General features: G+C 44.1%; 1 protein-coding gene across 3 annotated transcripts in view; it reads right to left on the reverse strand.

Annotated features, from left to right (window-relative positions):
- LOC139265836 (NLR family CARD domain-containing protein 3-like) overlaps positions 1-7,204 on the reverse strand; it is a 38,614-nt gene extending 31,410 nt beyond the window's left edge. For all 3 annotated transcript variants that reach the window (XM_070883324.1, XM_070883323.1, XM_070883322.1), the window contains exons 1-3: positions 6,714-7,204; positions 6,382-6,468; positions 4,659-4,796 (exon numbers count right to left, since the gene is read on the reverse strand). In XM_070883324.1, coding sequence (XP_070739425.1) covers positions 4,659-4,796; positions 6,382-6,391 — 148 coding nt within the window. In that variant the 5' untranslated portion in view covers positions 6,392-6,468; positions 6,714-7,204. The remainder of the gene's footprint in view (positions 1-4,658; positions 4,797-6,381; positions 6,469-6,713) is intronic.
- Between the last annotated feature and the right edge of the window lie 3,348 nt (positions 7,205-10,552).

Raw genomic sequence — 10,552 nt, forward strand, 5'->3', positions numbered from 1 at the left:
AAGAAGAAATTACAGCAGATGGCCAAAAGCTTGGTTTTAAGGAACATCTTAAGGAGGAAAGAGAGGTAAAAAGGCAGAGGTTTAGGGAGGGTGTTCCACAGCTTAGGGCCCAAGCGGCTGAAGACACGGCCATTGATAGTGACCAGGTATAATCAGGGATGCTGAAGAAGGCAAAATTTGAGGAGCGCAGGCATCTCGAGGGGTTGTGAGGCTGAAATAGATTACAGAGATAGGAAAGGGCAAGACCATAGAGGGATTTGTAAACAAGGATGAAAATTTGAAATTGAGGCGTTGTTTAACCGGGAACCAATGTAGGTCAGCGAGCACAGGGGTGATGGGTGATCGTGATTTGGTGTAAGTTAGGACACGGGCCGCTGAGTTTTGGATGACCTTAAGTTTACGTAGTGTAGAATGTGGGAGGCCAGACAGGAGTGCGTTGAAGTAGTCAAATCTAGAGGTAACAAAGTAATGGATGAGGGTTTCTGCAGCAGAAGAGCTGAGGCAGCGGTGGAGACGAGCAATGTTACGGAGGTGGAAATAGGCAATTTTAGGTATGCCGCAGATATGTAGCCGGAAGCTTATTTCAGGGTCAAATATGAAGCCTAGGTTGCGAACAGTCTGATTTATCCTCAGACAGATACTAGGGAGAGGGATGGAGTCAGTGGTTAGGGAACGCAGTTTATGGCAGGGACCAAAGACAATGGCTTCGGTCTTCAATATATTTAATTGCAGAAAATTTCTGCTCATCCACTGCTGGATGTCGGACAAGCAGTCTGACAATTGAGAGAGAATGGAGGGGTCGAGAGAAGTGATGGAGAGGTAGAGCTGGGTGTCGTCAGCGTACATGTGGAAACTGACTCTGTTTTCGGATGATATCGCAAAGGCGCAAAGGGGCAGCATATAGATGAGAAATAGGAAGGGGCCAAGGATTGATCCTGGGGCGGGGGGGCACACCAGAGGCAATGATGCGGGAATGGGAAGAGAAGCCGTTGCAGGAGATTTTCTGGCTACGATTAAATAGATAAGAATGGAACCAGGCGAGTGCAGTCCCACCAAGCTGGACGACAGTGGAGAGGCATTGGAGGAGGATGGAGTGGTCAACTGTGTCAAAGGCTGCAGATAGGTCCAGGAGGACGAGGAGGGATAGTTTACCTTTGTTACAGTCACAAAGGATGTCATTTGTGGCTTTAATGAGGGCCGTTTCGGTACTGAGGAAGGGGCGAAAACCAGATTGAAGGGATTCAAACATTGAGTTCCGGGAAAGATGGTCATGGATTTGGGAGGCAATAACATGTTCAAGGACCTTGGACAGGAAAGGGAGGTTGGAGATGGGGCAGTAGCTAGCAAGCACAGTGGGGTCAAGGGTTGTTATTTTGAGGAGAGGGATGATGACAGCAGATTTGAAGGAGAGAGGGATACGACCTAAGGAGAGAGAACCATTAACAACGTTGGCTAACATTGGTGCCAAAAAAGGAAGTTGGGTGGTCAGCAATTTAGTGGGAATAGGGTCAAGGGAGCAGGAAGTGGGTCTCATGGATAAGATGAGCTTGGAGAGATCAAGAAGGGAGATCAAAGAGAAACTGGAGAAAGATGCATGTTTAGTGCTAGGGCAGGTGGGAGCCTCAGAGGATGTTTGGCCCAGTAGGCTAGGGGAAGGAAGGGAACTTGCAGAGGCAGCTGATCGAATGGTCTCAATCTTTGAGACAAAGAAGTCCATGAGCTTCTCGTATTTGTTGTTGGAGGTGAGTGTGGTGGAGACAGGGGAGAGAGGTTAAGAAGATGGTTAGCAATAGAGAATAGTAGCCAGGGAATATATTTGCATTCCAGAATGATCCTGGAATAGTGAACAGTTTTTGTAGACAAAAGCAGGACCCGAAACTGCTTGATGTGTTCGAGCCAGATCTGGCGGTGAATGGCTAAACCAGTTGTCTTCCACATCCGTTCAAGTCTGCGCCCCTTGGACTTGAGGGAACGAAGATGAAGGTTGTACTGGGGGAATGGCCAGGGTGGGAGAGAGTAATCTTTTTAATAGGGACAAGGGCATCAGAGGTGGTGTTGAGAGTGTGGTTCAGCAGATCGGTGGCTACAGAAATGTCATTGTGAAAGGAGGGCCAAAGGTTGGATAGTTTGGAGTTGATAAAGTGCAGTTGTTAGAGAGTTTGGAAAGAGTTTTTTCCAGGGGTGGATGCAGAATAAAGTAGGTTTGGATTGGGGAAGGGGGATGTGGGTAGAGAGCTATACAAGAAAATGGTCAGAGATGGCCTTATCTTCAACTGACACGATTGGAATAGTGAGGCCTTGAGAAAGAGCAAGCTTAAGTGCGTGGCCGTGAACATGGGTTGAGGAATTCATGTTGAGGGAGAGATCAAGGAAGGACAAGATGGTAGTGAACTCAGAGGAGAGAGATCATGATGAATTGAGATGGAGGTTGAAATCACCGAGGATGAAAAGTCGCTTGGTGCAAAGGCTGAGGGAGGAAAGTATAAGAACATAAGAAATAGGAGCAGGAGTAGGCCATACAGCTCCTCGAGCCTGCTCCGCCAACTAATACGATCATGGCTGATCCGATCATGAACTCAGGTCCACTTCCCTGCCCGCTCCCCATAGCCCCTTATTCCCTTATCGGTTGAGAAACTGTCTATCTCTGTCTTAAATATATTCAATGTCACAGCTTCTACAGCTCTCTGAGGCAGCGAATTCCACAGATTTACAATCCTCTGAGAGAAGAAATTCCTCCTCATCTCAGTTTTAAATGGGCGGCCCATAGTCTAAGATTATGCCCCTTAGTTCTATCAGTGGAAACATCCACCTTGTTAAGCCCCCTCATAACCTTATATGTTTTGATAAGATCACCTCTCATTCTTCTGAATTCCAATGAGTAGAGGCCCAATCTACTCAACCTTTCTTCATAAGTCAACCCCCTCACCTCCGGAATTAACCTGATGAACCTTCTCTGAACTGCCTCCAAAGCAATTATATCCTTTCTTAAATATGGAAACCAAAACTGTAGGAAGTATTCTAGGTGTGGCCTCACCAATATCCTGTATAACTGTAGCAAGACTTCCCTGCTTTTATATTCCATCCCCTTTGCAATAAAGGCCAAGATTCCATTGGCCTTCCTGATCATTTGCTGTACCTGCATACTAACCTTTTGTGTTTCATGCACCAGGATCCCCAGGTCTCACTGTACTGCAGCACTTTGCAATTTTTCTACATTTAAATAATAACTTGTTTTTTGATTTTTTTTCTGCCAAAGTGCATAACCTCACACTTTCCAACATTATACTCCATCTGCCAAATTTTTGCCCGCTCACCTAGCCTGTCTTTGTCCTTTTGCAGGTTTTTTGTGTCCTCCTCACACATTGCTTTGCCTCCCATCTTTGTATCGTCTGCAAACTTGGCTACGTTACACTCGATCCCTTCAGCCAAGTCATTAATATAGGTTGTAAATAGATGGGGCCCCAGCACTGATCCCTGCGGCATCTCACTAGTTACTGATTGCCAACCCGAGAATGAACCATTTATCCTGACTCACTGTTTTCTGGTTAGTTAGCCAATCCTCTATCCATGCTAATATATTACGCCAACCCCGTGAACTTTTATCTTGTACAGTAACCTTTTGTGTGGCACCTTGTCAAATGCCTTCTGGAAGTGAGGATATATCTGTGATAACATTTTTTATAATACTTGAGTGGGCGGTAGAAAACTGGAATTTTAAATGAGGGATGAGAGGGGTGGAATAAGGTTGGATGTTCAAAGAAGGAGAAAGTGTCGGAGGAGTAGGGGGACAGACCCAAGGTATGATTTGGTGATGAGAGCCACACTGCCACCATGGCGGTCTTGGCGAGGCAAGTGGTGGAAAGTATAGCCGGGTGGGAAGGGTGATAACCAGAGGACACAGACTTAAGGTGATAAGTAAAAGAATTAGAGGCGACGTGGAAATTTTTTTTTACGCAGCGAGTTGTTGTGATCTGGAATGCATTGCCTGAAAGGGTAGTGGAAGGAGATTTAATAGTAAGTTTCAAAAGGACATTGGATAAATGAAGGGAATAAAAATCACAGGGCTATGGGGACAGAGCTGGGGAGTGGGACTAATTGTATACTTCCTTTAAAGAACTGGCACAGGCATGATGGGTCGAATGACCTCCTTCTGTGCTGTATCCTTCTATGATTCAATGATAAATCTCCTCATAGCCGCCTCTCCTCCTGCGGAATTATATCCCAGCTTTTCAGGTATCGCCTCATAACTATAGTTTCTCTTCTCTGCTGAATCTACACTGGATACTCTCTGGTTTTAATGTCCTTTATAAAATGGGATTCCCAAAATACAAATATCCTCACATGCACACACTTATCAGTGGGAGTCACTGGATAATGATCAGAAGAAGAACCCCTGGCTGATTGTTCCCCTCCTTAGCTTAGGGCTGCTAATGCCAAGCCTACCATCCAAGATCAGCTAACTTGCCACAGACCTGGGATAGAACCCAGGACTTTCCACATGTGCAAACTGGGGAACACAGGTTGAGGTTTATATGTTCTGGAACGTTCCTTATGATTTCACAGCGATGTAATAAAACCTAACGAGAATTTTAACTTTTCCTGTTGTTGATGCCCATAGATTCTCCTTGTGGGTATTTGCACTGCTAGTGCTGTCTTACCGTCCTGTCTGCACCTGCAAGCACTATCCATGTTGATTGTGATAGGAATTGAGCTGCCATTAGAGTTCTTAATAACTGGTGAGATGATGCTGCTCCCTGTTTCTGCCTTCATTGTCATATTGATCATTTCATTCGTCCCTAGAGGAGTGGAAAGAATAACACTAATTGGATGAACTTGTGATATTCAGACTGCAGCTTCTTATTCTAATCTTCCTGTCTTGTAGTCACTGACTCTAACTGGATACGGTTCCATAGATGCCCGATGCTGTCTGATACCCCTGCGACTACTTTTCATTTGTGAGCCAGTCAACAATTGAGGGGCACCACAGCACCACATCTTCACAAGATGGAACCACTTTCCCAATCCAAGAATGTAAAGGGATACTGTGCAAACAGAACTGTAAAAGGTTTATGTCTAACCCATTATACAAGCCAATGCCAGAATTTGAAAGGACAATGTCTGACACAATGTACCAGCCAGTCTGAGTGTGAAAGGACAATGTCTGAAACACTGTACCACTCAGTCCCAGAGTGTGAAAGGACAGTTTGTGATCCACTGTACCACCCAGTCCCAGAGTGTGAAAGGACAGTGTGTGACCCACTGTACCACCCAGTCCCAGAGTGTGAAAGGACAGTTTGTGATCCACTGTACCACCCAGTCCCAGAGTGTGAAAGGACAGTGTGTGGCCCACTGTACCACTCAGTCCCAGAGTGTGAAAGGACAGTGTGTGCCCCACTGTAATACCCAATCCCAGAGTGTGAAAGGACAGTGTGTGACCCACTGTACCACTCAGTCCCAGAGTGTGAAAGGACAGTGTGTGATCCACTGTACCACCCAGTCCCAGAGTGTGAAAGGACAGTTTGTGATCCACTGTACCACCCAGTCCCAGAGTGTGAAAGGACAGTGTGTGACCCACTGTACCACCCAGTCCCAGAGTGTGAAAGGACAGTGTGTGACCCACTGTACCACCCAGTCCCAGAGTGTGAAAGGACAGTGTGTGACCCACTGTAACACCCAGTCCCAGAGTGTGAAAGGACAGTTTGTGACCCACTGTACCACCAAGTCCCAGAGTGTGAAAGGACAGTTTGTGATCCACTGTACCACCCAGTCCCAGAGTGTGAAAGGACAGTGTGTGACCCACTGTACCACCCAGTCCCAGAGTGTGAAAGGACAGTGTGTGACCCACTGTACCACCCAGTCCCAGAGTGTGAAAGGACAGTGTGTGACCCACTGTAACACCCAGTCCCAGAGTGTGAAAGGACAGTGTGTGACCCACTGTACCACCCAGTCCCAGAGTGTGAAAGGACAGTTTGTGATCCACTGTACCACCCAGTCCCAGAGTGTGAAAGGACAGTGTGTGACCCACTGTACCACCCAGTCCAAGAGTGTGAAAGGACAGTGTGTGACCCACTGTACCATTCAGTCCCAGAGTGTGAAAGGACAGTGTGTGCCCCACTGTAATACCCTGTCCCAGAGTGTGAAAGGACAGTGTGTGCCCCACTGTAATACCCAATCCCAGAGTGTGAAAGGACAGTGTGTGACCCACTGTACCACCTAGTCCCAGAGTGTGAAAGGACAGTGTCTGACCCACTGGACGACCCAGTGCAGGGTGTGAAAGGACAGTGTCTGATCCACTGTATCACCCAGTGTAGGGTGTGAAAGGAGTGTCACACTTAGTTCCTTTTCATGTCCGTCTCTTGTGTTCCAGTGTAATACACTTACCTGTTGCCATGCTGACAGGCTTTGCTTTTTAGGGCAATATCTTCAGTCGCCTGTTTAAGATTTATGATGATCTGAGACTGTTGATCTCTGAAAGACAGTTATGGATATATGTGAGTAACTTTTCCTGTCAAGATTTAACTTGAGCATTAGTTTGAAACTTGGTCAAGAAAATCATTGCGTGTTAGATATATGGTTAATAGGGAAAAATCTAAAGAAATGACTAGCAAAGAGAAGAGGTTGAGGTAGTAGACTCAAACATGCTAGTTACTTCAACGCCAACAGGCTACACATCTGCCATCTGCACTATAAAGCAGCACAATGTCTTCATCTACCTTCAGCTCTTTATCAAGATTTTCGTGTCTTCAGTCTGTCGCTGCACTGGGCTGAATGTTTTGTGTTTTACACAATCGAGGGTAAGAAAACAAGCATCACATGTACAAGAATTTACACTCAGCTCGGGAAACTCGGCAGCTAAATAGAGATGGGAGCAGCCGGATCTAGCAGGTAAATGCACTGCTTGTGGGCCAGGAGGGGCAGGAGTGTTTCCTGCAGCAAACCTCCTGCTGATTGTGGCCTCTCCTCGCTGCCTCGATCTTTGCCTCCCTCCCAATTGCTGTGCTCGGAGCACCCCCACCCCACTTGATCTTTTTCGATTGCCAAGGACCATCCCCAACGGTCCCCGGCTGCGGTCTTCTACTGCTGGCTTTCCCGCCCGGCAAATGGCCAGCCTGTCAACCTGGCTGGCTGACGGGCGGAATACAGAATAAAACAATGATAGTGAGCTCCTGCCGTTATATTCGTCAGGGCCTCTGCATTCCTGGGAGTTCCAGGTTTCCCGCCCGCAACCACGCTGCCTTGCTCACTTCCTGTCTTCCACTATTCCCTGTCATCACTCAGATTCTGTAGCCCTTGGATACAAGTGTCTTTTTCAGTTACATGCAGAGAGGAATTCTGGTAGGTTTCATTCACAGTCTCTCACCTCCTCCCTCCAGCATACTGATATTAAAATATTTGTGCAATAAAAAACCTAATTTTTTAACCTTTCCTTAGATTTTTGTTTTTTGTTGTAACTTGCTTTTAATTTCTTGTGAAATTTTTTTTTTTCAGATTTTATACTTTAAAAACAAACTAAATTTAGATGTAAAAACACAAAGGTTACACTTCTGGGGTGAAAATCAGACAGAAATTGAACACAACAGAAAATGCCAGCAAAATTATTTGTACTATGATTCACTCAGAGAATGAAATTCATTCTGTTGATAAGTTTACCAGAAAAATTCAAAGCAGGATTTCCCATGTTATACTCACCCACTTTTTGATTGAAGTTCTGAGTGAGGAGAACTTCACCCTTCAGAACTTCAATCAAAAAGTGGGTGAGTATAACATGGGAAATCCTGCTTTGAATTTTTCTGGTAAACTTATCAACAGAATGAATTTCATTCTCTGAGTGAATCATAGTACAAATAATTTTGCTGGCATTTTCTGTTGTGTTCAATTTCTGTCTGATTTTCACCCCAGAAGTGTAACCTTTGTGTTTTTACATCTAAATTTAGTTTGTTTTTAAAGTATAAAATCTGAAAAAAAAACATTTCACAAGAAATTAAAAGCAAGTTACAACAAAAACCAAAAATCTAAGGAAAGGTTAAAAAATTATTCACAGGAAATTAAAAACAAGTTGCAGCAAGAGCCACAAATCTACGGCAAGGGGAACGGCCCCATGAAGCATAGCATTTGTCTCCTGGTAGGAATATGAAGCTGATAGAATCACTCATGGACTCTAATTATCTCATGAATATCACAACCTTCCCCTCCCACCCCCAGTGAGTGAGGCCACAGTAAAGGCATAGAGAACGTACAGCGTAGAGTCATGGGAAACTGTAGTTGTGAGAAGAGACTTGAGATACTGGAACTATTTCCCCTGAAGCTGAGAAGGAGAAGAAGAAATTGAAAGAGATTTTTAGAATTATGAAGGGCTTTGAAGGAGTGAAGAGGGAAATACTATTTAGCCTGGTTCAGGAGTCAATAGCAAGGGGTGATCAATGTAAAATGATCACAAAGAGAGACAAGGAGAGAGGTTAGGAGAAATTTCTTTCTACCCCTATCATCAGGGAATGGAGTGCCTTGCCAGAGGGAATGGTTAATAAGATAAATAGTGTACACATAGTAAAAATGAGGAGACTGCATTCTTCAGAGAAGATCACCTTTATTATGACACAGAAAGATAAGAATAACCACCATTTAAAAAGCAGACAACATGGAATGAGTTATACCGACAGATACAGAGAGTTTATACTTACATTGGTTACAAATGGTGAGCACTTCAGGCAGATAGAGTTGGTGCGAGAAATGATTTGCTTTAGTAGGCATCAGAATCAAATAAAAAGATGGAGTTCATACCTCTGTCTGGGTCACACTCTCACAGTTCCTATAATCACTCTTAATGACAAAGAAGAAGTAATTTTGACTTCCTGTTTTGCACTATTAATCAATTCACTCAGAAAAGTGGTAGGTGCTTTGTACTGCTAATACCCATATCCGCACGTAATGTATTCCTAATATGGCATTCAATATATTTAAACTTTCTGAGTACCACGGATTTTACTCAGCAATTAAAGTGGGTAAACATGAGTCACTATGTGCCCTTGTTTCCTTTCCTGCCCACCACTGGTCTCTTTCATGGTTGCATGAAATGACCTATATAACGTCATCTATTATGCTAGCAACCCTGAACTGAAATTGATCTTTCATATATTGACAGATGTGCATCTTCCTATATTCCCATATGATTTCCTGAACATATTTTCTCCCATTTCTCGCCCTTTCTCTCCTGAAAATGCAGGTATTACCCATTAGTAATGTCCGATTTATGGATGTAAAAGAATTATAGCGATTGGAAAATCTGTTATGCCAGATCACACACCTGCTGGTACCCATGCACCAGAAACTACTTATTTTCATTTGTCAAAGATGCAGTGTCTTCAGTAACTTATTTTGAACTTTGATTATCAAGTGAATTTGTTTATCAAATAACTAAATACAGTAATATATAACATGTATATCTTTACAGTATAAATGATGTAACATCTAGCACCTCAAAAGACAATCGACAAATGGCACTGAGTATCACATTATTGACCCTCTTGCCTTGGAGCTGAATATAACGCCCCCTTCCAATGCTACTAAATCATCAGACTGGTGGGTAGAGAATATGTATCTTGGACGTCCATCTATTGACCTCTTGTGGTCGACCGTGTCAACGGCTGCAGGGAAGTTGAGGAAGACAAGAAACGATAGTGCAGCACAGTCACAGAGGATATCATTTTTAACTTTGATTAGGGCCGTTTCAATAATGTGGCAGGGGTGAAAGAGAGTCAAACAAGGATGGAGTTGTGGGAAAAATAGGCATGGTAGGTTTGGAAGGTGACAATACATTCAAGGACTTTGGAGAGGAAGGCAAAGCTGGAAATGGTGCACTATTAGGGATGCGTGCAATAAAGGTACAGCAGTTATCATGGGCGACTTCAATCTACATATTGACTGGGCGAACCAAACTGGTAGCAATGCAGTGGAGGAAGATTTCCTGGAGTGTATTAGGGATGATTTTCGAGACCAATATGTCGAGGAACCAACTAGAGGGCTGGCCATCCTAGACTGGGTGATGTGTAATGAGAAAGGACTAATTAACAATCTTGTTGTGCAAGGCCCCTTGGGGAAGACTGACCATAATATGGTAGAATTCTTTATTAAGGTGGAGAGTGACACAGTTAATTCAGAGACTAGGGTCCTGAACTTGGGGAAAGGTAACTTCGATGGTACGAGACGTGAATTATCTAGAATAGATTGGCGCATGATACTTAAAGGGTTGACGGCGGATAGGCAATGGCAAACATTTAAAGATCACGTGGATGGACTTCAACAATTGTACATCCCTGTCTGGGGTAAAAAATAAAATGGGGAAGGTGGCTCAACCGTGGCTAACAAGGAAAATTAAGGATAGTGTTAAATCCAAGGAAGAGGCATATAAATTGGCCAGAAAAAGCAGCAAATCTGAGGACTGGGAGAATTTTGGAATACAGCAGAGGAGGACAAAGGGTTTAATTAGGAGGGGGGAAATAGATTATGAAAGGAAGTTTGCTGGGAACATAAAAACTGACTGCAAAAGCTTCTATAG

Source organism: Pristiophorus japonicus, chromosome 6, assembly GCF_044704955.1.
Source record: "Pristiophorus japonicus isolate sPriJap1 chromosome 6, sPriJap1.hap1, whole genome shotgun sequence".
Taxonomy (NCBI): domain Eukaryota; kingdom Metazoa; phylum Chordata; class Chondrichthyes; family Pristiophoridae; genus Pristiophorus; species Pristiophorus japonicus.